General features: G+C 50.6%; 9 protein-coding genes across 9 annotated transcripts; 7 read left to right on the forward strand and 2 right to left on the reverse strand.

The window, feature by feature from the left end:
• Positions 1–1,816: 1,816 nt before the first annotated feature.
• PENARI_c032G00671 (uncharacterized protein) lies at positions 1,817–3,894 on the forward strand (the record flags this gene model as incomplete). The annotated part of the gene is made up of 8 exons (XM_022636535.1): positions 1,817–2,229; positions 2,288–2,725; positions 2,784–2,861; positions 2,923–3,158; positions 3,233–3,344; positions 3,404–3,508; positions 3,578–3,759; positions 3,833–3,894. The coding sequence occupies 8 exons, from the start codon at positions 1,817–1,819 to the stop codon at positions 3,892–3,894; spliced, it is 1,626 nt and encodes a 541-aa protein (XP_022483578.1).
• A 427-nt stretch (positions 3,895–4,321) lies between these two features.
• Positions 4,322–5,440, reverse strand: PENARI_c032G03408 (CCDC174 family protein; the record flags this gene model as incomplete). Its single annotated transcript, XM_022636559.1, has 1 exon — positions 4,322–5,440. One exon carries the CDS (start codon positions 5,438–5,440, stop codon positions 4,322–4,324), a length of 1,119 nt encoding a protein of 372 aa, XP_022483610.1.
• Positions 5,441–5,744: 304 nt separating this feature from the next.
• PENARI_c032G08388 (homoserine dehydrogenase) lies at positions 5,745–6,911 on the forward strand (the record flags this gene model as incomplete). Its single annotated transcript, XM_022636588.1, has 2 exons — positions 5,745–5,778; positions 5,833–6,911. The coding sequence occupies 2 exons, from the start codon at positions 5,745–5,747 to the stop codon at positions 6,909–6,911; spliced, it is 1,113 nt and encodes a 370-aa protein (XP_022483549.1).
• A 124-nt stretch (positions 6,912–7,035) lies between these two features.
• PENARI_c032G02979 (heme-dependent oxidative N-demethylase family protein) lies at positions 7,036–9,497 on the reverse strand (the record flags this gene model as incomplete). The annotated part of the gene is made up of 4 exons (XM_022636556.1): positions 7,036–7,266; positions 7,338–8,023; positions 9,135–9,366; positions 9,432–9,497. 4 exons carry the CDS (start codon positions 9,495–9,497, stop codon positions 7,036–7,038), a joined length of 1,215 nt encoding a protein of 404 aa, XP_022483568.1.
• A 1,053-nt stretch (positions 9,498–10,550) lies between these two features.
• PENARI_c032G01566 (uncharacterized protein) lies at positions 10,551–11,311 on the forward strand (the record flags this gene model as incomplete). The annotated part of the gene is made up of 2 exons (XM_022636543.1): positions 10,551–10,596; positions 10,743–11,311. 2 exons carry the CDS (start codon positions 10,551–10,553, stop codon positions 11,309–11,311), a joined length of 615 nt encoding a protein of 204 aa, XP_022483590.1.
• Positions 11,312–11,698: 387 nt separating this feature from the next.
• On the forward strand, positions 11,699–13,276 carry lys1 (saccharopine dehydrogenase (NAD+, L-lysine-forming); the record flags this gene model as incomplete). The annotated part of the gene is made up of 9 exons (XM_022636564.1): positions 11,699–11,759; positions 11,813–11,893; positions 11,954–11,970; positions 12,045–12,285; positions 12,347–12,373; positions 12,424–12,596; positions 12,646–12,742; positions 12,790–12,937; positions 12,994–13,276. The coding sequence occupies 9 exons, from the start codon at positions 11,699–11,701 to the stop codon at positions 13,274–13,276; spliced, it is 1,128 nt and encodes a 375-aa protein (XP_022483602.1).
• An 829-nt stretch (positions 13,277–14,105) lies between these two features.
• PENARI_c032G09829 (putative ubiquitin C-terminal hydrolase) lies at positions 14,106–15,944 on the forward strand (the record flags this gene model as incomplete). Its single annotated transcript, XM_022636595.1, has 1 exon — positions 14,106–15,944. One exon carries the CDS (start codon positions 14,106–14,108, stop codon positions 15,942–15,944), a length of 1,839 nt encoding a protein of 612 aa, XP_022483588.1.
• A 944-nt stretch (positions 15,945–16,888) lies between these two features.
• PENARI_c032G00718 (fructose-bisphosphate aldolase FBA1) lies at positions 16,889–18,079 on the forward strand (the record flags this gene model as incomplete). Its single annotated transcript, XM_022636536.1, has 3 exons — positions 16,889–16,996; positions 17,048–17,461; positions 17,519–18,079. The coding sequence occupies 3 exons, from the start codon at positions 16,889–16,891 to the stop codon at positions 18,077–18,079; spliced, it is 1,083 nt and encodes a 360-aa protein (XP_022483569.1).
• Positions 18,080–19,152: 1,073 nt separating this feature from the next.
• Positions 19,153–22,065, forward strand: PENARI_c032G11218 (putative DUF221 domain protein; the record flags this gene model as incomplete). Its single annotated transcript, XM_022636602.1, has 2 exons — positions 19,153–19,230; positions 19,279–22,065. The coding sequence occupies 2 exons, from the start codon at positions 19,153–19,155 to the stop codon at positions 22,063–22,065; spliced, it is 2,865 nt and encodes a 954-aa protein (XP_022483573.1).
• Positions 22,066–22,825: the final 760 nt, after the last annotated feature.

Below are 22,825 nucleotides of genomic sequence, written 5' to 3' on the forward strand. Positions count from 1 at the left end.
GCAATCAAATGATATCAACCTTGAGTGATATGGATTATGTGGGCCGACACTCAAGACCAGAACTTGAGAGGTCGGATCTCCGCCAAACTATCGAGTCAAGCCAAAGACTACGAGAACACATCATGCGTGAGACATATGCAGACAACTACTCTAATAACAAACCAAGAGAGTCTCCTCCACAATACACACAACCCAACAACTGATCTAGATCTCGCACAACAGCTACGTCAACGTCAAAGCCTCAAAGACCGATACAACCCCGAAACAGAGCAAATAAGAAAACAGACGGATACAGAGTACTGGGTACACCTAGGCAGCAAAGCCTCCGCCTCTGACAATTACTATCACGGAATACCAAGCCCCCGAATTCAATGGAGACGACTCCTTTACGAGCCGATTTATCCTCGCATACAGCGAGGCCCTAACCCAAGCAATGCATTAGGGACCCATCGCGGAGCTCTCAGTTGCTGTTCTACCATGCGTTTCCTGGTACCCAGGATATGCAATGAGATGAGATGACTGCGAGTTGCATGTTACTGTGGATGAGAGTCGATCTTAAAGAACATTGATGCGAAGAGTCAACCGTGAACTGGATATGAGCTCGAGCAAGAGATGGTACAGGGCAAGATCAAGCTGTGAATATCTCAAGATGCCCCTGGTGAGCTGGGAGCAGAGGTTCATACCAGGATAGACAGGGCTTGGGCATCTTGAAGACCACTCCAACGAATCTGATTCCGGGTCCGGTGTGTACCGGTGCATATGAAGATGCCACGGTCGGTTACAGATTCCGATCCATATCGGCGTTGAGGCTACGTTTTCTTAATGGGGAGATCGCCAGCTTAGAATTTCCGGGTCCGGTCCCACTGGTGATGTTCTAGGACATCTTTATCAGGGTTCTCATTGAACAGTTGGGAGTTTCCCTCATGGTCTGAGAGAATTAGTCCCGACCGCTATACGCAGCTCCGGCTGCCCCCGAAGGGTGATTCGGGTTCATTAGTTGTCTTCAGGCTTTGTTATAGGGTACATGTATACCCATCCGCGGGGTACTGCAATGTCTGATTCGCTGTTTCACAAATACAACGGAACCGGGCATTCAGAAATATCTTATGCTCTATACCTATCATAATCGACATATACTCGCCTAACAAAACTACATAACAGATGCTGTCAAATATACTCTCCTCATATAAGGTTAGCAGAGTCCAATCAGTGAAACCTTCCAGGTTGGAACAGAATCCGGGTGAATAATCCCGATCTACATGTAAGACAACTTAATCGGAGCGAATTGATCAATTAGGCGGCAGCTTTTGCCTCGAGCCTTGACTTCATCACCTATCGGTTCCCCTCCTTTGTTATTTCATTCCTTTTTTCCCTCTGTCGGTTCGCTTATTCTGACCACACTTGAGTATGCTGTCCGTACTTACCGCTGTTCGATTTGCCTAGATGAGTCTAGCATACTACCAGTACAGTGGTAGGTGTGTCTAACAAGGGTACTGTTTTCTCCACATTTAGGGCTACAAATGTGAACCATGGAAACCTGAGACAATCTATGTCTGTCGCTATATCTCTTTTTATGTTTATTGTCCCAAACATGTTGGGAAATTGTGCAGGTATCTCGACAGAACTCCACTATGCCCCGCCATTCCCGCGTGAACACGTCAAACTCGACTCACAAAGAACCCTGTTCAGAGCCGCACACGTGAGGGGGGTTTTCGACAATCTTAATTGTGTCTATGTGAGTTTATTGGCTTTATACCCGAACACCCCCCCCCAAAACTTCACTTCCCCCCCCATGGCCTGACCCGTCTACTCTACTATGGCTCTGCGCACATCTGCAGAGAACGCCGAAGATGTTGCGGCTGGCTTCACCATGTTCCGGGGCCCTGTCCCTGAAATTTCGTCCGAGGTGACATCGCTTATCGCGGACTTATACGCCATAAGCTCATCGCTTTCCATCCTGGATGACCTGGGCAAGGATTACCGCCGTCAGCTTAATCTCGCCCGCATCCAACCCGATTTGAGCATGGTGCAAGCAAGTCTGAAATACACCCTCGAGGACATCGTCAACTTCTTCGGTCGTCTCAGCGGCCCAGCTGTCGTACCGGATACTTACAAGCACACATGGCTTTCCCTCAGTCGGTTCTTCTGGGACGAGTCGAGATTCACTCTAGCGACCCGCCTGGCCAAATATAACGCAATGCTTAGAGAGCTAAGCGAGATGGCCAAAGAGTAGGTAGCCCGCCAAAAAGTAGAACAAAGAGACATCGTACTCATTCCTGGCGCTCAGTAAACATTACAGCTCCCCACTCCTCGATGGCCTCCGCAATGGCATGAACACCCTACTCTCCATACAGGATAGCCGACTCGCTTCCCAGCTTGGGCGGATGTCAATGGGTGGTCGACACCCATCGAGCAGCAGCGCCGAGACTCCCAGTCCTGTCGGTGATCGGAAGCGACATCCCAACCGCCGGCAGAGGTCGTTCGACCGTCATCGTCCCTCCCCTGCTTCTCCTACGTCGCCTACGTCGCCTTCATCGGGCAATTTCTCGGACTTCCCGCCCTCTGTTCCTGATGTCCCAACCTCGCCGCCGACTTCTACGACTAACACTACCGCTACGAATGACACTGGTCGCTCGACTGCGTCTGATACTATCAAGTATCACTGGGCCAAGGAGGTATACGGTACCTGCGACACCCAGACTCCTCTCCCTCCTGTAGCTGAGACGTGAGTTTGGAATATCGTATACAAGTCGTCGACATTTTGCTAACGTATCTAGCTATAGATCTGACTGCCGAGGAGAAAGCCATCCCGGCGTCAAGCAAGCAATCCGAGAAAAGGGGTTTGAAGAGCTTCTTAGGCTGTAAGCAGATAACACTGATACGCCTTGGAGGCATCATTAACATATTAATTCTCATGGCCAGATCCGTCAACGATGATTCAGACATGAGCGTGTCATTTTACCTGAGAGAAAAAGATCACCGAGCCCGAATCCTCTGCAAAGTCCCTCGCCGCGGCAGCAAACCAAGTGAATACTTCTGTCTACCTCTTAATCTGCTCGAGATCTTGCGAGAACGTTCCTGTCTCCGGTTGTGTAGACGGCGCAGGTCTGGAACAGAGCTTGTGTTGTGGACTGTTCTTAAATTCACCACGATGGAAGGTCAGTATCATTCAACCCGGCAGACAAATGGGTCTGTCTTCACAGGATCAGTCTATATTAACTGGTTATCCTAGACCTGGTTCTATTTCACAACATGTTCGTTGCTCTCCGCTCCCAGGACGAAGGCCACCCTCCACGTCAAATTCTAGATCACGAGCTCCAAGACGAAGATGAGATCTTCGGAGGGTGAGAATGCTTACACCAGAAGAATCATCCAGCAACAGAAATGAGCTAACGGGGCATAGCAAAATCAACGACGACGAATACCCACATGCACTTCGCGTTTACCAAGACTTGGAGACTGGAGCCGTCCGGTTGCAATCATCAATTATGGAAGGCGAAATGAGCCGGTAAGTCAAGATATCAAACCTTCACTCCGACTCTAATTATAATTCTAACGTCGGTGATTGTGACTATAGAACCCCTGTCTGGACAGCCTTCATCACCAAACACGTCGAAAAACCCAGACTAATCCAACAATACGATGCAACAACTATCCACATACGCAATCTCAAGCCTGTGATCTTCATTTCTGCGGAAGATTACTCGCCGCCGAAGACGAAACATGGTGACCATGTGTTGAAGTTTACGTCTGCGTCTGGTAAGTCTCGTTAACCCTGTGACTAACTTATTGCTCGCGATGTATCACTGGCTAACGGGATGTAATGACATAGATGCCGAGGGATTCCTCAATATCATGCATGACCTTTATAGATCCTATACCAAGCGACGTTAACTTAATGATTATGACTTGGCCTTGCCTTGCCTTGCACTTAAGTGGGAAGTTGATTTTCTGCTGTTATGAGTGATGAGATGATGTTTATGATTGCGATGATCAATTTAAAAGTCGTGCATTTCATTCTAATTATGCTGTGCTCTGAGTTGGCTTCTTCTCCTCTGTTGTTAATCTACGTTTTGTCTGTGATGTCCGGGTGTTGTCCTGGCTTAGTTGTGGATTGAATATGTCAGAACACGTTAGGTACTACTCTACTCAGATCTCTTAAACAAACAAGGCATCTTACATTGGTTTCGCTAAAGCTTCATCATGGTAAAACATGGATTCAATCGTACATAGGGGGTATCACGAACAATATTTAAAACATGTGTAGAGCTGGCACCGAAATTGGAGCACCAGAAAATGCGATGGGACAATCTAAAAGTGTTCACTCAGACTTGTCTACCTGTTCTGCGTGGTCTGTCTGCTCAGATTTGTTGGCCTGTTCAAGTTTGTCGGTAGGAACAACAGTTGCCTCAAGATCCGTCATGAACTGGGCAGCCATCTTCCTATTCTTCAGCTCCCGAATCTTCTCCAGCCGCCACTTTATCTTAGCCTCGCGCCGCTCCAGTCGTTCCTTATTCGACCTGCGCTTGTTCAAAGTCTCCTCTCGAACCCTGGAGAGCTCCTCCATCTGCTGAGCACGATCCTTCTCATCGGTCGAGAAGGCATAGAATCCTGTCCCACGATTGCGCACTTCCCAATCAGCATCATAATGCATCTGCTCTGGCGGTGTAGCAGATCGGTCACGGCGAGCAGCAAGATGAGACATGTGCGACGCAATGGTAGCATCGGGATTAAAAGCCTCAGCTTGAACAGCAGCTCCATAGATAAGGTTCTCAGGACGAGCAGGGCGCCAGCGTTCCTGACCAACCTTCCCACCATTGGCCTCATCAATAGCGCGGGAAGCTTCCGCGGCTTCGGCACGGGTGCCACGGCGCGTCCGGCCGAACTCGTCTTCGTAGGAGATGATAGAGGCATTGTCATCATCGGACAGATCTTGCTTGTTCTCTTCTTCGGCCGCGTGCTTGCGGTCGAAGTCCACCAGTCCTTCTCTCTCTTTGCGACGCAGTCGGGCCAGGTAATCTTCTGGCTTGGATGGATCGTACTGCTCATCATCGTCACTGTCCCCGGCAAGGTAGAGTCCCTTTTTCATATCATCATATATGCGCGCTTTCTCGTCCATGCGTCGACGGGACCGGCCTAGAGTGGCGGAGTCGACGTCGCCGAGGTCCTTGCTGCTCCTGTGGACTTGCTTCAGAGCCCGGTTGTCATCTGCGAGGTCGGCTGCGGCTCGTTTCAAGGATCCTTTGTTGTGCTTTGAGAAGATGTCTGACTTTGGGTTCTTGGAAGGGCGCTGGCGACCTCGTGTGGAGGTAGAGTTGGAATCTTGCGAAATGAGTGAAGAGAGTTGGGACGCGAATGCGAGATTGGAGGATGTTGTTTCGTTGGACTGGGCCTTCTGGCGACGCTGCCCATAAAGGGACGAGCTCTGGTCTGTAGACATTATTGTAGAAACTGTATAAAAGGCGGAGTGTCAGGAAAGTGAATGGATGAACGGCGAACTTCTCTAACAATGATGGCAGCGAGCTTATCGATAAGGGCGCGATCGCATCTATACACACCGCCATATAATTTTGCCATGAGATGACTAAGGCCGATGTTCGCAGCCCCGCGCCCCACCAGATATCCGATCGTTTGACTCAATTGAAGTGTTTCTCAGCTTTGATCTGATACTTTAACTCTTAATTGAGCATCAGAAACTACAATTGACTCGATATTTCCCAAAAGTTCATTCAATTAGCAGCATCATGTCCGCTAACCCTATCTACCTTGGTGTCATTGGTTAGTACCCCTCCATACTATGTGAAATTGAATTCTAATCATATTATCCACCAGGCGTTGGAGGAGTTGGCACTGCCTTCCTCTCGCAGCTTTCCCGTCTGCCCAATGCCCCCCAGCTCGTCCTCCTTGCCCGCTCCTCTCAGACCCTTCTTTCTCCCAGCCCGGCCTACTCGCCAGCCATTCCCGCCGCCGACTGGGCTACCGCTTCCGCTACACCATCCTTGACCAAGAAGGGTGCTCTCCAGGCTGAGGAGATTGCTACATACCTTGCCTCGGCCCCTGGTCGCGCCATCCTAGTCGACAACACCTCTGACATTAACCTGGCCCGCCAATATCCCACATTCCTCAAAAAGGGTGTGTCAGTCGTGACACCCAACAAGAAAGGATTCTCAGATGACCTGTCCCTGTGGAAGGACATCTTCGCTTCCGCTGCCGAGGGCAAGGCTCTCGTGTACCACGAGAGCACCGTTGGCGCTGGCCTCCCCGTGCTCTCAACCCTCAAGGACCTTGTGGCTACCGGCGACGAGGTGACCCGCATCGAGGGAGTGTTCTCCGGTACCCTCTCCTTCCTCTTCAACACCTTTGCCCCTGCCTCCGGCTCCTCCAATGCTCAGTGGAGCGCCGTCGTTGCCCAGGCTAAGGAGCTTGGCTACACCGAGCCCGATCCCCGTGATGACCTGAACGGCATGGACGTTGCGCGCAAGCTTACCATCCTGGCCCGTCTTGCTGGTCTTGAGGTTTCCCGTCCTGATTCTTTCCCCATTGAATCTCTCATTCCCGCTGAGCTCGAGTCCCTGCCTTCCTCTGCCGATGGTATCACTCAGTTCATGGCCCGTCTCCCTGAGTTCGATGCCCAGATGGCCAACATCAAGGACACTGCTGAGAAGCAGGGCAAGGTTGTCCGCTACGTTGGTAGCATTGACGTCGCTGCTAAGGCCGTCAAGGTTGGCCTGCAGTACTTCGACAAGGACAGCGCCATTGCTGGTCTTAAGGGCAGTGACAACATCATTAGCTTCTACACTAAGCGGTACGGTGCCAACCCCCTGATTGTCCAGGGTGCCGGTGCCGGTGGTGATGTTACCGCCATGGGTGTCTCCGCTGATCTGCTTAAGGTTGTTGAGCGTCTGCGTTAAATGTTAGATATCAGGGCATAAAAATATAAAGTCGAACCTTAACATTGTATATAAACAGCGGTTTCCCATTGATCTGGAGATATGCTTGTCTCAAGTCCAGCTATTCCACCTTCATAGGCTATAGCTAAGATCTCAAGTATTCCTTCAATGCTTCCCCCCACACATCACCCTTCTTATAGATATGCATTTCAGGCACATTACCCTTCCGCAAACCATCAACTGCAACTGCCATATCCTCCCCGAGACCTTCATCCCTAATCTGCCTAATCGGATACGTATAAGTATGAAAGGCAAAGACAAGCGCCTCAGACACAGGCATCCGATGCAAAGTTTGCCGTTCACACCGAAGAACGGTCTATATCCCAAAGTCAGCAGCATTCCACAACCAACAATCCACCATATGTCCTGAGAAAAGAGCAAACATACCTCATCGACATTCAATTTCCCAGGCTCAATAGCAGCCTCCTTCTTCCCAACCACAGCGTGCGTCCCACCAAAAGCAGCAAACAAATCCGTAGCAATAGTAACACTCCAATTAACCCGCCGAACAAACCTCCCAACCTCAATTCGCGCGAAGAACCGATCCATACTGCGCTCGATCTTCTCTTTATACCCGGGAACTGGTTTATGGATATCAGCCAGTCGCAGACCGAGTTTTTCGCGTGTATTGAATCCAGATGGGAAACAGGCTGCATAGGCTTGTAGGATATACTTTGGCTGTTCATTACTCTCAGGTGAGAGTTCTGGTAATAGGATTAGGAACTCTTCGTCGACGGTTTGTGTTAGAATTTCTAGAGCTTCGATTGTTGGTGTGCTTTGTGATAGGGTTGTTGGATGGATTGCGCCTGTTACTAGGTTTTCGAGGAGAGGGTTCGAGTTGCTGCTCCTTAGTTTGAACATGCTTGGGTAGCGCGTTGGTAGGTATTTGCCTAGGATGAAAGTGTACAGTTCGCTGACGGCGGTGTGAGTGCGTGGATCTTGGGTTTGCGGTTTGTCGTTGACTGCCACTACTATGTCGTGGTGTTGATTGAGGATTGATTTGCGGAGGGCTAGGCGGTCTTTGTATGTTTTGTCCATTGGAATCAGTTCTGATGGGTCAAGATTTTCGATTGCTAATAGATGTTAGTCGATATATGTTCTTGGAATCTTGGTATAGTACAATGGATGCAGAAGAAGTATAACAAAACAAGTACTCACACATGGTCAGGTTGAATTTCTCTTTGCCTTTGAATGGCCGAAATTGCAACGGCTCTGTTTTCTCCCAGTCAAACCCTTCCAGAGGTGTAATGACTGTTTCCTTCTTGTCCGATAGAACTGGTTTCGTCTTCACTGTCGCACAAGTACTACGATATTGTCGAACTCTCCATGCCGCGACACACAACCCCATAATAAGAGCACCGACAAGGTATCTTATAGAAGGCAGGGTATGCCATGATCCAACAAGATCCAGTTTGGTATATAGAATTTCCGCCATTCCTTGTAGTTCAAGACGTAGTGTGAAGTATGGATTGACGTGCCACAAAGCAACGTGACAATCTGCTTTGACACAGATTTTATAGTCTTTGCTCCTCAGTTTTACTCCGCATGGACTCCGCACTGGCAGCCAACTACAGTTGGAGCTTATCAAGAATCCTCCACTTTGAGTGGCGGAACCGTCCGCTGGTGGCCGCTTATTGACTCACAACGCCGAGTTGACTTGGCGGGGGTTGATACTCAAGATAGTTGTATCTATAGCTAGATGCAAGAGAAACAGATATGAGTATGAATAAGAATAGATTACATTGTGCGAGTATCTTTGTACAATCCTCCATGTAGTATCAGGGCGAGTATAGAAGTGCAGTCCCCGATCATGCCAGTCACAATCCTCGCAATATCAGACGATAGCAATAAGACCCCAGCGGAAGCAATAACAAGGAGAGACGCTCTCCCATGATGGTAAGCAGGTGAAACACGGACAACGCGCACAGATATGACGATAAACAGGCTAAAACTCCATGACCATGGAACCCACAGGAGTCCCAAATGCGAAGACAGAAATCAATAACAAAATCATAAGCGTCGTCACTTCGCAAAGCGGGAGAGAAACAGGTCGTCAATTCAGACTCGTGCCCCTATGTTTCAGGGCCCCATCTCCGATTGCATGTGGATTGAGTCTGACAATAGGGTTCACATTCTCCCTTCGAGACTCGTCGCGATCGTTCTCTCTCTTCGAACTCGACCCACCGCTCTGGCTACCATCACTCGCACCAGTATCGGTCTCCACCCCGCGCAATCCGAACGCCCTCCGTTGTCCATCCGGCCGTTCATTCAAGCTCGGTGCGCGAGGACGTTGTTGGCCCCGTGCGCGTCCACCAATCCAGGGGAAATCCCAGAGAATCATGCGATATAGCCATATAGCTGCATCGAGAAGGATAAGGAACGCCCAGGGGCCGATGGTGATTAGACCGAGGACGAACTGCAGAATCCGGGGTAGGTCAGCAACTGCGTCATAGAGAGTTCGGGAAAGAGAGCGGAACATACGAAAACGCGAGCGGCCCAGCTCTCCAGGTGAGTGAGCTCCTGTGGAAGGATCGAGTACCACGCCATCTGGGGATTGGGAATGCTGGGGAGTCTCGGACGACTACAGCTATATCTAGCGCGCTCTGGGTGGGGCTTTCCTTGCCTGTTTGAGGCTAGAGCCACACTTCTGTCAACCGTCATATATGTATAGCATGACATATAGCGTGACACCGGCTTTTGTATTTCGGTTTGGCCTCTTTGTTGAGCGCCTAGAAGCACGGCCCCCTTATTGAATATCTTTTAATTGGTGGTGATTACGGAACTCTCAGGAACAATCTGTCACGCAACCCTTCAGATGCTCAAGTGCAACAACGAAAAGTAGTTGAGAAGCACCCAGTCGCTCTGAAGTGGCCGATCTCTAAATAAATGAACATATATGAAGCTAATCTATAACGTATTTGGCAGTCTGCATCTACGGTCGCTTCATCTCTAAGGTTCCTATTTAGGCATAGCGTCAAGCCCAATCGAGAACGGAAGATTATTGACCCTCGATCCGAATCCTACATAGACTAACTGCATTTGTCCTAGTACGTACAGTATACTTGACTGCATAGGTCCAGTCTGCAACTTCTCTGTCTCTCTTTGTAGATTTCCTTAGATGTATATTGATCAAGATACTTGATAGCTTCCTTTTCGAGCTTAATTGGCTTGATACCATGCTCTCAAATGTTTTCATGAGCTGTAGAACAAGTGGACAAGAGGATGATCAGCATCCGGATCAACGCTCTTACATGTACACTTCCTTGGTGTCCGTGGAGGTTTACTTGAAATGTATAAGAGTATATCGGAGGGATATACCCCTGCACTAATGGTCCAAACAATACTTGCGCAACTTCGTGGCGTGGAGAGCTGAAGCGGCGAATCAGCTAGGTTAGCGTCTCCAGTCTGAAGTACGTCACCGAGCGACCTCACCTCAACGCTCCCCCCAAATCAACCGACTTCTCCGCAGCTTCTCTGCTCTTCTTTCTTCACTCTCCTCTGTAATTATCGCAGTTGCATTGTATTTGCGATCATCATCCCATTCAATCGCCGCTTTTTTTAATGAGGCACCATCCCGATACTTGACATCATCTATCCAATATGGCTACCGAAGGAATCGCCGGGCATCGCTCCTCTGTGATTCCAGGTATGTACCGTTGTCTCTTTGTCTGCTTCCTGAAGCTGCATTGGCCGAAATGTATACCGAAGTCTCAAGATTTCGTGCTAGAACGGTCTTTCTTTGCATTCGTACCTGCCCAGGTGCTCGTGCTAGATGCTGACTAAGTATTCTAGAGACCGCCCAGCTCGTCAGAAACCATTCGCATGCATTTCAGAACATGTTGAACACAACACAGACAGACAGTGCACCTGAGAGCACCGATGCACCTGAATTTACTGATACAGCAAAACCTGCTGTGAACAACGAATCCTCGGAGGCACTAAACACCGTTGCTAAAGAGACAGTGCCACTTGAGCCTGAATCCTCTGGTGTCGACGTTGCCACTGCCGTTGCCAATGATACCGGAGATACAGTAGGACCCAAGGACGAGGTACCAGTCATCGAACCGATTACTGGCGCCAAGCGTGATCTTGATACGTCTGAGGCTCCCGCTTCGACTTTGCCTACTGAGAACAAGGAAAAGGCACCTGAGCCTTCCGAAGAGCGCGATCCTAAGAAGCAGAAGACAGACGAGAAGCCAACTTCCAATGGCAATGCTGCCCCCGCTGGTTCAAAGAATGGAATCAGTGGACAAAAGAAGGAAGGTCGATCTACAAAGGAGAAGATCAAGGATGCTGTGAAGAAGGTTATTCCAGGAGAGGGGATTGGAAGCCGGACTCGCAGCCGGACAAAGGGTGCTTAGTTCTGTCTTCAGTGGCCGTTTGCCCTCTGCTGTCACATTTGATCCAATGATTGATGCATACTCATGGAACTTGTTTGTGGCTGTACACGGGCTTCACTAGGAAGATCCTAATCAAAATATCGTTGATGTCTTCACTTGTGCCAAAACAATCAAATCTCAATTAAATAAGAACGTTGCAGAGACTTAGCAGCATGATCGTAAGACACGAGATATCCGTTGCCCTAAGTTTCCCGCAAGGGGGCCGATATTCGGGCTGAGTCATTTAATCGGAACGGAACAACCACCCTCCCCCGCTATCACCGGAGGGGAAAGTGTGTGTCATTGGCAATTGCATTTATTTGCTTGACTTCTTTTATTTGCTTTTATACTTGCAACTACAATTTTACAATGTCTGGACAGAAGATTTGGCTGCGCGCTGAGACCAAGCCCGCTGAGGCGCGGTCTGCCTGTGAGTAGCTGCTACAATGGCGGGGATGATCAATGGCTAACAAGTCAATCAAGTGACTCCCACTACTTGCAAGGCATTGATGGATGCTGGGTATGATGTGACCGTTGAGCGCTCCACCCAGCGCATATTTGACGGTATGTCTCAGTTCCAATATGACCAATTCATTGGAATCAATGGCTAATTGTGCTCTCTAGATGAGGAATTCGCCAAGGTACGGCCTGCTCCTAAAAAGCGATGACCCATATCCCCACCTGAGCTCTTTCTAAATACCGTCAAATACTATAGATTGGAGCTCCTCTTGTCGAGGAAGGTTCCTGGGTCAAGGATGCGCCGAAGGACGCCGTCATTCTGGGCCTCAAGGAGCTGCCCGAGGACGACTTCCCTCTGGAGCACGTCCACGTCACTTTTGCCCACTGCTTCAAGCAGCAGGGTGGCTGGGAGAAGGTTCTGAGCCGCTGGCCTCGCGGCAAGGGCACACTGCTTGACCTGGAGTTCCTCACTGATGACTCAGGGCGTCGGGTTGCTGGTAAGAGCTCTCCAATTATTTTTGTTTTTGACTTCATTTACTAACAACTTCTTTATAACAGCCTTTGGATGGTCTGCCGGTTACGCAGGTATCTTCACATGAGAGTCGTTATTTGGAACAATACTAAGACAAGGATAGGATCTGCTTTGGCTGTGAAGAACTGGGCTTGGCAACAGACAAACCCTAACGAGTCTTTGCCTGCTGAGGTTCCCTATGCCAACCAGGACCGCCTGATCGAGTCTGTCAAGCAGTCTCTTGAGGCCGGCAAGAAGATCGCCGGCAAGGAACCCAAGATCCTTGTCATTGGAGCTGTGAGTACTCGTTTGGTCGACAAGAGATCAATATCTAACGATTCCATAGCTTGGACGCTGCGGCAGCGGCGCTGTGCAGCTGGCTCGAGATGTTGGTATCCCCGCTGAGAACATCATCGAGTGGGATATGGCAGAGACCGCTGGAGGTTTGTTACTGTCCCTATAATTGAAGTGCCAAACTAACCGTTTTCAGGTGGTCCCTTCGATGCAATCTCTCACAAGGCCGATATCTTCGTCAACTGCATCTACCTGTCCGCGAAGATTCCTCCTTTCGTGAGCCGCGAGTCCCTCTCCGAGCCTAACCGAACCTTGAGTGTTGTCTGCGACGTCAGCGCCGACACGTAAGTTGACTGATTTCGATCCAATAAGTCATAGTCATGTAGCTAATATTCTACAGCACCAACCCTCACAACCCTATTCCCATCTACGACATCACTACCACATTCGACAAGCCCACTGTGCCCGTGGACCTCCCCAAGTCCAACGGACCTCCCCTCAGTGTGATCAGCATTGATCACCTGCCCTCTCTCCTCCCCCGTGAGAGCTCTGAGATGTTCAGCACCGCTCTCCTGCCTAGCCTTCTTACCCTGAACGACCGGGCCAACGCTCGAGTCTGGAACCAGGCCGAGGAGCTCTTCGATGAGAAGGTTGCTACTCTGCCCAAGGAGTACCAGGCTTAAATCTAGGGTTTCTGGACGATGAATTTATATGATTTGATGGTACATTGATAGAATCCGATTCGGAAAAGAATACCACAAAAGTTGCATGTTCACAATTCAGCTGTAGCCCCGTAGAATCTTCTTCTAGAAGGACTGCACCTGCATGTGTCTATTTGAAATTGGTACGACAGGGTCCAAATGAACATGGATGCTTTAAATACCTGGCTCTTACCCCTTCCTGTCCCATTTGTTTTCTTCCAGAGTACCTGCATCGGGGCACCAGTCATGACCTGTCTAAAAGTCTATATACCAGAGGCCTGAGCTTATAATAACCGCCTCTTCTCAACGTGGCTCTACCCCAGACTAAGTCAACAACCCTGAAGTGCGGGGATCTCTGCGTCAGCGGATATCCGGTGAATCCGTCCGTGGCGGTCCCGCTTAACGTGCCTAGGCTAAGAATGTTGCCATTGGGCGGAAGTCGGTGTGTCGCGAAAACGAGGTCAGGAATGTGTCCTCCTGAAATGCCCTGGAGTGCCCGGAACGATCATCGGAATTTGCCCATTTCTGCGAATCGTGGAGTTTCATCTCTTTCTCCGCATGAACCGCTCCACTCCCTTTCTCCTCTCCCCGGCCGAACCCGCTCAATCCTTGCCTAAGTGAGCCTCCCGTTCTCTCAGTCCGCTCTCACCAACGACGGCCACTGGCATTGGACCTCACCTTTCACCAAATCGAGCACACTCCTAGCCACTACTCAGACCAACTCGACGATGGGGCAATGAGACAGAACCTTCCCTGCCTCGATACCTTACCAACACACGAAGCGCCGAACCCCTCCTAACCACCCACCTCGATGCAAGAGAAGCCGACGACGGTCGCCGCCTATGCGGCTGGGGCCTCACTGGCCGCCGTTGCACTATTCTACGTCTTCGGACCGAACTACACAATCGACGGAGATGAATCGAATGACAGCAATCGCAAGAAAAGCATCGTAGGCCTGTCGAACCTAGCCAATGACTGCTTCATCAATTCGGTGCTGCAAGCCCTGGCCGGACTAGGAGACCTGCGAGTCTACCTGATCCACGAACTGCACCGACGCCAACTGGATGGGCCAGAGACATACCACGCAGTGCCAAGTGATGGCGAGCTCTCCGGAGCGCGGGAGGACAAGCTGCGCGAGTTGCAGCAGGGCATAACCACGCGGGCATTGAAGGAGATGCTGGATCGGTTAAATGAACGGCCTATATATAAGAAGACGATCTCGGCGCGTGACTTTATCCAGGCTTTGGAATACGCGTTCCGCACGCGCATTAGTCGCAATCAGCAGGATGCGCAGGAGTTCTTGCAAATTGTTCTTGAGAGACTGTGTGATGAGTATCATGCTGGTGTGCGTGCACGGAAGCGAGCGCTTGGTTCTGCGTCTGCTCCTGTGACGTTGGGAGATGCGCGTGAGGGCAGTCCGCAGGAGAGCTCATCTGAGGTGGAGGTGCGCATTGATGATGGCTCCCCAAATGGCTTACCTGCTATCATTGATACCAAGCTCAAGGAGATTGACCAAGAGTCTGGATTCCCCTTCGAAGGCAAGATGGAGTCTCAGATTGAGTGTCAGTTCTGTCACTATCAATATAAGCCGAACCAGACGGCTTTTGTCAACTTGACACTGCAGGTGCCGCAGAAGAGCTCGACTACGCTCAGCTCGTGTTTCGATGGTCTTCTAAAGACTGAATATATTGAAGATTTCCGCTGCGATAAGTGTCGCATGCAGCATGCAGTGGAGGTCAAGTCCCAAGAGCTAGCCCGTGTACGAGCACAGAGCGACAAAGATCGATTGGAGCAGGAGATTGCACGCATTCATGAGGCAATGGAGACCGACCCCGAAGCCGAGCTCGAGGGGATCGTGTTTCCTCCGTCCGAGACAGTCCCTAAGCGCAGGATCGCACGGCATATGCGTATCACGGCGTTCCCCAAAGTCATCGCTATTCACCTGTCACGGTCGATCTTTGACCGGAGTAGCTCAAGCAAGAATGCCGCCAAGGTCTCGTTCCCTGAGCGGCTTCCTCTGGGCAGCATCTTGAGCCAGAAGTGGTACAAGCTGCTGGCCATTGTCTGCCACAAGGGCAGCCACCACAGTGGTCACTACGAATCCTTCCGACGCAATCATATTTACCCGCCGTTCTCCACGCCGGAGGTCTTCAGCTCCTATGCTCAAAGTCGTGCGGCCAGCGAGAACCCCTCGGCCGCAGCTAGCCCGCGTATCGCGCCACGCAGCAGCCCCGATCCCGACATCAACGGAAGCATCTCGACCACCAACTCCTCGACCTCACTCTCCGGCGCGTCAGCCTCCGCAACACGACTCACACCTCCCCTCCCGCGACCCACGACCTCCAGTTCGCGCCGTTCCATCCAGAGCACCTCCTCCAAACACGCCTCTCCCTCGGACAGTAACAGCCCAACGGCCGACCAGGGCCGCTGGAGTACATCTACATCGGTCCCGCGCCCCTCCCTGGACACCCCCACGGGGGTCAGCTCGCGACTTCGACGCCGTCGCAAGCCGATGGATCGCTGGTGGCGCATCTCTGATGAGAAGATTAAGGAATGCAAGACTTCTGATGTGCTGGGCATGCAGAGGGAAGTCTACCTCTTATTCTACGAGTTGGAGAAACCCGACCCGAGCCCTGCCGAGAGGCGTTGATCGCATCGGAGGATTGTTTTTAAGAGTATATTCCGTTCAGTTGTAAATACGGAGTCAAATCTAGAATACATGTGCGAACATTATATTCCCAATGGTAGAGAGTAGATTAGAGTAGAGTACAGAATACAGAGACACAGAATATAGTTCCCCAGGCGACAGTTGCCCAACATGTGAGACAATTGTTGAGGTGTTAGTGCCGATTAACGGTTGTTCTTTTCCGATGATGTCACCTGCAGACCAAGCTCCCCTCCTTCGAGGTCGAACTTGTTAGAAGGTGGAACCATAAGACGTTGGTTGCTGGAAATATGTAGAGTCAACTGTCAACCGGATTGAGTAGAAGTAGAAGTCCACCGGATACTGTAGTAGTAGGCCGGTTTTCAAGGTTGCTATGTGGAATTACGGCGAACGGCTTCGAATTTCCTCGGTTCCCCGCTACGAACAAAACACGGAGGGGGGGTCAATTCTTTAGCAGACAGGTGTAGATGTAGTTGTAGTTATAATAATCATAGTCGTCGTAGCTAGTGTAGAGTGATTGACTATAGTAGCTCCTTGATCAGTCTAGAAATTGTTCCGGCTAACTCAATTCCCTTATACTCATAGCTGTAGCTCAAGTCTATACACACGATGTGTATGTCGCACTCGGCAGGTCGGGCCAGAACGGAGTAAATGGAGTAGACCGGGATACAGAGCACCGGAGGGCCATACATAAAGAAGCTATTAACTCTTTGAAACTCCTGAAATCATTCTGACCTCAGTTTCCACACGCTCCACCACCGGTGAGTTTGCCTTCACCGATGACGCTCTGCCCCTCCGAACTTGCCCCTCCTATTTAAAATCTGCCCGCTTTCGTCTCTCGGTAAAGACTGCTTGACTACTTGTACTGACCATTTCCCCCTTTTCCTCTTCTCCAGATATTACTTTCTTATTTTTGTACAAACTTCATCATGGGTGTCCTTGAACAGCTTAACCGCAAGTCCGGCGTCATTGTCGGCGACGATGTTCTCCGTCTCTTCGAGTACGCTAAGGAGAAGCAGTTCGCTATCCCCGCCATCGTGAGTCCTTACCGTCAACAGATCCCAATGCGGTGTAACTAACCATCTTAGAACGTCACCTCCTCCTCCACCGTTGTCGCTTCTCTCGAAGCTGCCCGTGATCAGAACTGCCCCGTCGTTCTGCAGATCTCCCAGGGTGGTGCTGCCTACTTCGCCGGTAAGGGTGTGAGCAACACTGACCAGAAGGCCTCCATTGCTGGCTCCATCGCCGCTGCCCACTACATCCGCAGCGTCTCCCCCGCTTACGGTATCCCCGTCATCCTCCACACCGACCACTGCGCCAAGAAGCTCCTGCCTTGGCTCGATGGCATGCTCGATGAGGACGAGCGCTACTTCAAGCTCCACGGCGAGCCCCTCTTCTCCTCCCACATGATCGACCTGTCTGAGGAGCCCGTCGACTGGAACATCTCCACTACCGCCGCCTACCTGAAGCGTGCTGCCCCCATGAAGCAGTGGCTCGAGATGGTAAGTCAATTTATACAATGAAGCTTTACTCTGATCTGATGCTAATAATAATTGTAGGAGATCGGTATCACCGGTGGTGAGGAGGATGGTGTCAACAACGAGGATGTTGACAACAACTCCCTCTACACCCAGCCCGAGGACATCCTGGCCATCCACAACGCCCTCGGCGCCATCAGCCCCTACTTCTCCATTGCCGCCGGCTTCGGTAACGTCCACGGTGTCTACAAGCCCGGCAACGTCAAGCTCCACCCCGAGCTCCTCTCCAAGCACCAGAAGTACGTCGCCGAGCAGACCAAGTCCAAGTCTAGCAAGCCCGTCTTCTTCGTCTTCCACGGTGGCTCCGGCTCCTCCAAGGCCGAGTTCAAGGAGGCCATCAGCTACGGTGTCGTCAAGGTCAACGTCGACACCGACATGCAGTACGCCTACCTGACCGGTGTCCGTGACTTCGTTCTCAAGAACAAGGACTACCTCATGTCCCAGGTCGGTAACCCCGACGGTGCCGACAAGCCCAACAAGAAGTTCTTCGACCCCCGCGTCTGGGTTCGCGAGGGTGAGAAGACCATGAGCAAGCGTGTTCAGGAGGCCCTTGAGGACTTCAACACTTCTGGCCAGCTGTAAATGTTGTCGGCCTGATGTCTTTCTCTTTTCTTTGATTCCCATATCCTCTCTTCATGCTGCCAAAAAAGCGTTGGGCGCGCCTGGGGACGATGGCGTCTTGGTTGTATGTCGCGTTGTATTCTGACACGCTGTAATGAATGTCCGTACGGTCTTTGACCACTCCTTGGAATATGAAAAATTTCTGATGATAGTATATTATTGCTATGTAAACAGTAAAGTAACTCTTTCTACACATCAAGAACTTTCAGATGTGTCAGGTGAAGTCTTGTAGCTTGCATAATTGAGGCCTCCGAGGAGAGCGTGTCAGGCGGAAGTTGCCGGTGTAAGTTTCAGTACGAGTTGCATCACTTGATATTTTCCCGCATGTGAGGGGCTACTAGTAAACCCCCAAAAATAACTGTATAGAGTTTTCTACTGAAACATTCAACAAGTCTATAACGTTAGTTAACGTTAAGTTTTGGTCTAGGTTTTCATGGTGGATGCCTCAGGCGACAATGAGGTAATAGACAAAACTTCCAGGGACAAACACAACAAACGGTAACTCCAGACTCAAAATCAACTCCAACACATCAAACACACAGGGGCACACGTACTTGTACCTACATGGCTGATGTGTTACCCTGGACCCGACAATCGCAATGTTCCAGACTATCCCGTCACGAGGTGCCTGATTGGCTTGCCACTTGATACAGTGTGGCGGTCTGCCAATGATGCGAATGTGGATGGGTCGGATGGAGAGATAAAACATGTTGGAACGCCACAGGGCACGTATTAAGTTGACGCAAAGGGAGCTGATCTTAAGAGCCGTGGGAACGGTTAATTACATTGTTCAGAGACAAGAAAATCTGCCAAGTTGGAGTCCAACGGTGATCCGCAATATCGATCGGTTCTAATAATAACCAAGTCCAGACCTGTGTCCACTTTTCTTTCATTCTTGGGCTTTGCGCTTGTCTCACCTCGTTTTTTTTGGCCCAGTCTTGTCTATTCTCTGTTCTTCTTGACTTCATGCTCTAAATCCTCTTTCTCACCGGCCTCTCGTTTATGCCGGTTGACCATTCGTTTGATCTGACGCCATGGATCTGGCCTTGAAGGTCCGCGATGACGGGACTGATGAGTTCCTCAAGCTCATTCAGAATCCTTTCAAGTCTTCTGTATGTTGGATTCGCGACTGTGAGGGAATCTTCGCTAACTCATTACAGTTCACTATCACCGCCATCTGGACCTCGCTAGGTACTTCGCTTGGTGTCACTGTCCTCCTCGCCCTCCTCTTCTCCCTTGTCCGACCCCGACACTCGTTGGTTTATGCACCCAAGGTCAAGCATGCAGACCTCAAACACTCCCCACCTCCGGTGGGCAAGGGTTTCTTCTCCTGGGTGAAGCCAGTGATCAACACACGGGAAGCCGAGCTCGTCGAAACAGTTGGTCTGGACGCCGCGATCTTCCTGCGCTTTACCAAGATGTGCCGCAACATCTTTATTCTTCTCAGCATCATCGGCTGCCTTGTTATGATTCCGATCAATGTCACACAAAGCAAGGGGACAGGAGACGGGACCACCCAATCGAAATTCGCGATGATGACGCCGATCTACGTTTCTGGCACACCGACCTGGAGCCAAGTCGTATGTGCCTGGGCTTTCGATATAATCATTGCTTACTTCCTGTGGAGGAATTACCGTGCCGTGCGGAATCTGCGGAGAAAATACTTCCAGAGCTCCGAATACCAGCGCAGTCTGCATGCGCGTACTCTGATGATCACCCATATCCCCCCGGCTGATCGTACCGACGAGGGAATCCTACAACTTACCGATCAGGCGAATCCCACCGCTGCCATTCCACGTGCTGCAATTGGTCGAAATGTCAGAGATCTACCCCGGATTATCAAGGAGCACGAAGAAGCAGTCCGAGAGCTTGAGTCCGTTTTGGCAAAGTATCTCAAAAACCCTGACCGACTTCCCGCGAAGCGACCTCTTACACGCCCTGCTCGCAGCCAGCGAAGCAAATATACAGGTGGAAAGGTGGACGCCATCGATTACCTTACGGTGCGAATTCGGGTTTTGGAAGAAGAAATCAAACACGGGAGAGCGTCGATTGATCGCCGGAACGCCATGCCTTATGGTTTCGCTAGTTGGGAAAATATCGAGCATGCTCACGCCGTGGCATGGAGTGCTCGCCGCAAGCCCCCCAAGGGTACCGTTATCAGTCTTGCACCCCGGCCTAGCGATCTCATTTGGGAGAACCTGCCTCTTTCGAAGGGAGCACGCAAGTGGAAGCGATTCATGACTTTCATCTGGGTTACATGCTTGACATTCTTGTGGGTTGTTCCTAACGGTCTAATTGCCATCTTCTTAGCCAACTTGCACAATTTGGGTCTTGTGTGGCCGGATTTCCAGACTTCGATGAACGCAAACCCGAACGTGTGGGGTGCTGTTCAGGGTATTGCCTCACCCGCGCTTACTTCGCTGGTTTATCTCGTGCTTCCGATCATTTTCCGTCGTCTTTCTATCAAGGGAGGTAGCAAGACCAAAACATCCCGTGAACGTCACGTCCTGGGTCACCTTTATGCCTTCTTCGTGTTCAACAATCTGATTGTCTTCTCGCTCTTCTCGGCTGCTTGGACTTTTGTGGCTACCGTCGTTGAAAAGACCAACACCGATAATGAAAATGCTTGGCAAGCCATCATTGATAGCCGGTTTTATGCTACACTGATCACTGCGCTCTGCAATGTTTCGCCGTTCTGGGTGACCTATCTTTTGCAGCGAAACCTTGGTGCTGCTATTGATCTCGTACAGCTCGTCAACATGGTCTGGGTCTGGTTTGCTAGGACGTTCCTTTCGCCGACACCTCGGCAGTCCATTGAATGGACTGCGCCTCCGCCGTTCGACTATGCCAGCTACTACAACTACTTCCTCTTCTACGCTACTGTTGCTCTCTGTTATGCAACTCTGCAGCCAATTGTGTTGCCTGTGACAGCCTTGTACTTTGGCGTTGACGCCATGCTGAAGAAGTACCTACTGATGTACGTCTTTGTTACCAAGAACGAATCCGGTGGTTTATACTGGCGAGTTTTGTTCAATCGCGTGGTCTTCGCCACCATCCTCGCCAACGTTATCATCGCTCTCGTTGCCAAGTCCAACGGCACCTGGACCATGGTGTTCTGCGTCGTTCCCCTGCCTTTCCTCATGATCGGTTTCAAGATCTACTGCATGAAGACCTTTGATGCCGACATCGAGTACTACAACCGCGCCAATCTAACTGACGCCGAGGCATTGGGCGTGGGCAAGTCCAGCAAGAAGGCAGCCGAACGTCTCAGCTCTAAATTCGGCCATCCAGCCCTGTACAAACCTCTTATGACCCCAATGGTCCACGCCAAGGCCGCCGAAGCCCTGAAAGAAATCTATCAAGGCCGCCTCGACCAAGGCGACACAGCAGGGGAATACTCAGACATAGCCCTGAACCCAATGCTATCCTCGCAACCAGGCAAATCCGCCGAACCAGCGCCCTTCGAAGTCGTCCCGGAGAACCACCTCGACTTCTCCTACTTCAAAGACCGCGCCGACTTCCGCGACGAATTCGGCGGCGGCATCTACGGCCGCCCAGAAGACCTCATGACAGAACGCTCCCAAACCCCGCGCTCAACCCTAGGCGGCGAATGGTCCCCCAGCTCCTCCCGCGCCTCCTCGCCAGCCCCCTCCCTCCCCTCAATCACCCCCCTCAAATTACACGAGGGCCATGTACCCTCCGATCCCACAGGCCTCATCCACCCGGCCTTCCGCGTTCCACTCTCCCGAGGCGACAGTGGCACTTCCGTGCCGGGCGTGTATACCCCTATGGACGAGAGCGAGTCTCATCTTCTCAGTCATGCCCAGACGCCTGCGCAGACGGATGCCAACCCGCTGGATCGGTGGCGTACCCGTGGCTATGGGCCTGTCGAGCAGGAGGACGAGCCTTCGTTTACTTCTTATGAGGCGTACCGTTCTCAGCGGTAACGCAAGTTTGTGACTATGTGCATGTCAAGAAATATTGCTATAGACATTTTGGGTTTTTGGATTTACTTTTTGGCGACTGGATTAGCGGTGTGTTTCTTTTTTCTTATACACGAAGGTCACGATTCATTCCCTTGGTACCCGCTTGACTGGTCATATGTTTGGTTATAGTATGGATATAGATCCGCTTGTATTTTGGCATCTTATGTATATCATTGTCTACATTATCAAGCTTGATTCTCATTTAGATAATTGATTTTATCTTTTCCAGCTCCGTGCTTGTAGTTCTTGGCACTTGCGATCTCGCTATATAGTAGTATTATGTCTACCAAAATGCCGTTTCATTATCCTAGGTAGATAGATACACACTTTCTATTAGGTCTACACAGGCTGAGGTTTGCTAAATACCAACAAAATCCGAACCCTCTCTGGAATATTTCCGCGTCTGGGGTGTATAAAGAACCTTCATGCCCATATAGAATCTTCCTTCGCGCGTATCCGCATCATGAGCACTTAGCCCTAACTCTATCTCTCTAACTATATATAATCACCCAAGGGGTGCTGTGAGATATCTAAATGGACACCCAGGTATATTCTCTCAATATATCCCCGTACCCCATCTCCGCCCTATACTCCCGTTCTAAACACTGTATACAAAGGGGGTACGATCAAATTCCCCCACGGAATGTCTCTCCAACGATGGCACTAATCCAATCAAAAGCCGTCGGTATCTCGTCTTCATTCTTGAATGAAGCAACAAAAC

The sequence above is a fragment of the Penicillium arizonense genome, assembly GCF_001773325.1.
Source record: "Penicillium arizonense strain CBS 141311 chromosome Unknown PENARI_contig032, whole genome shotgun sequence".
Taxonomy (NCBI): domain Eukaryota; kingdom Fungi; phylum Ascomycota; class Eurotiomycetes; order Eurotiales; family Aspergillaceae; genus Penicillium; species Penicillium arizonense.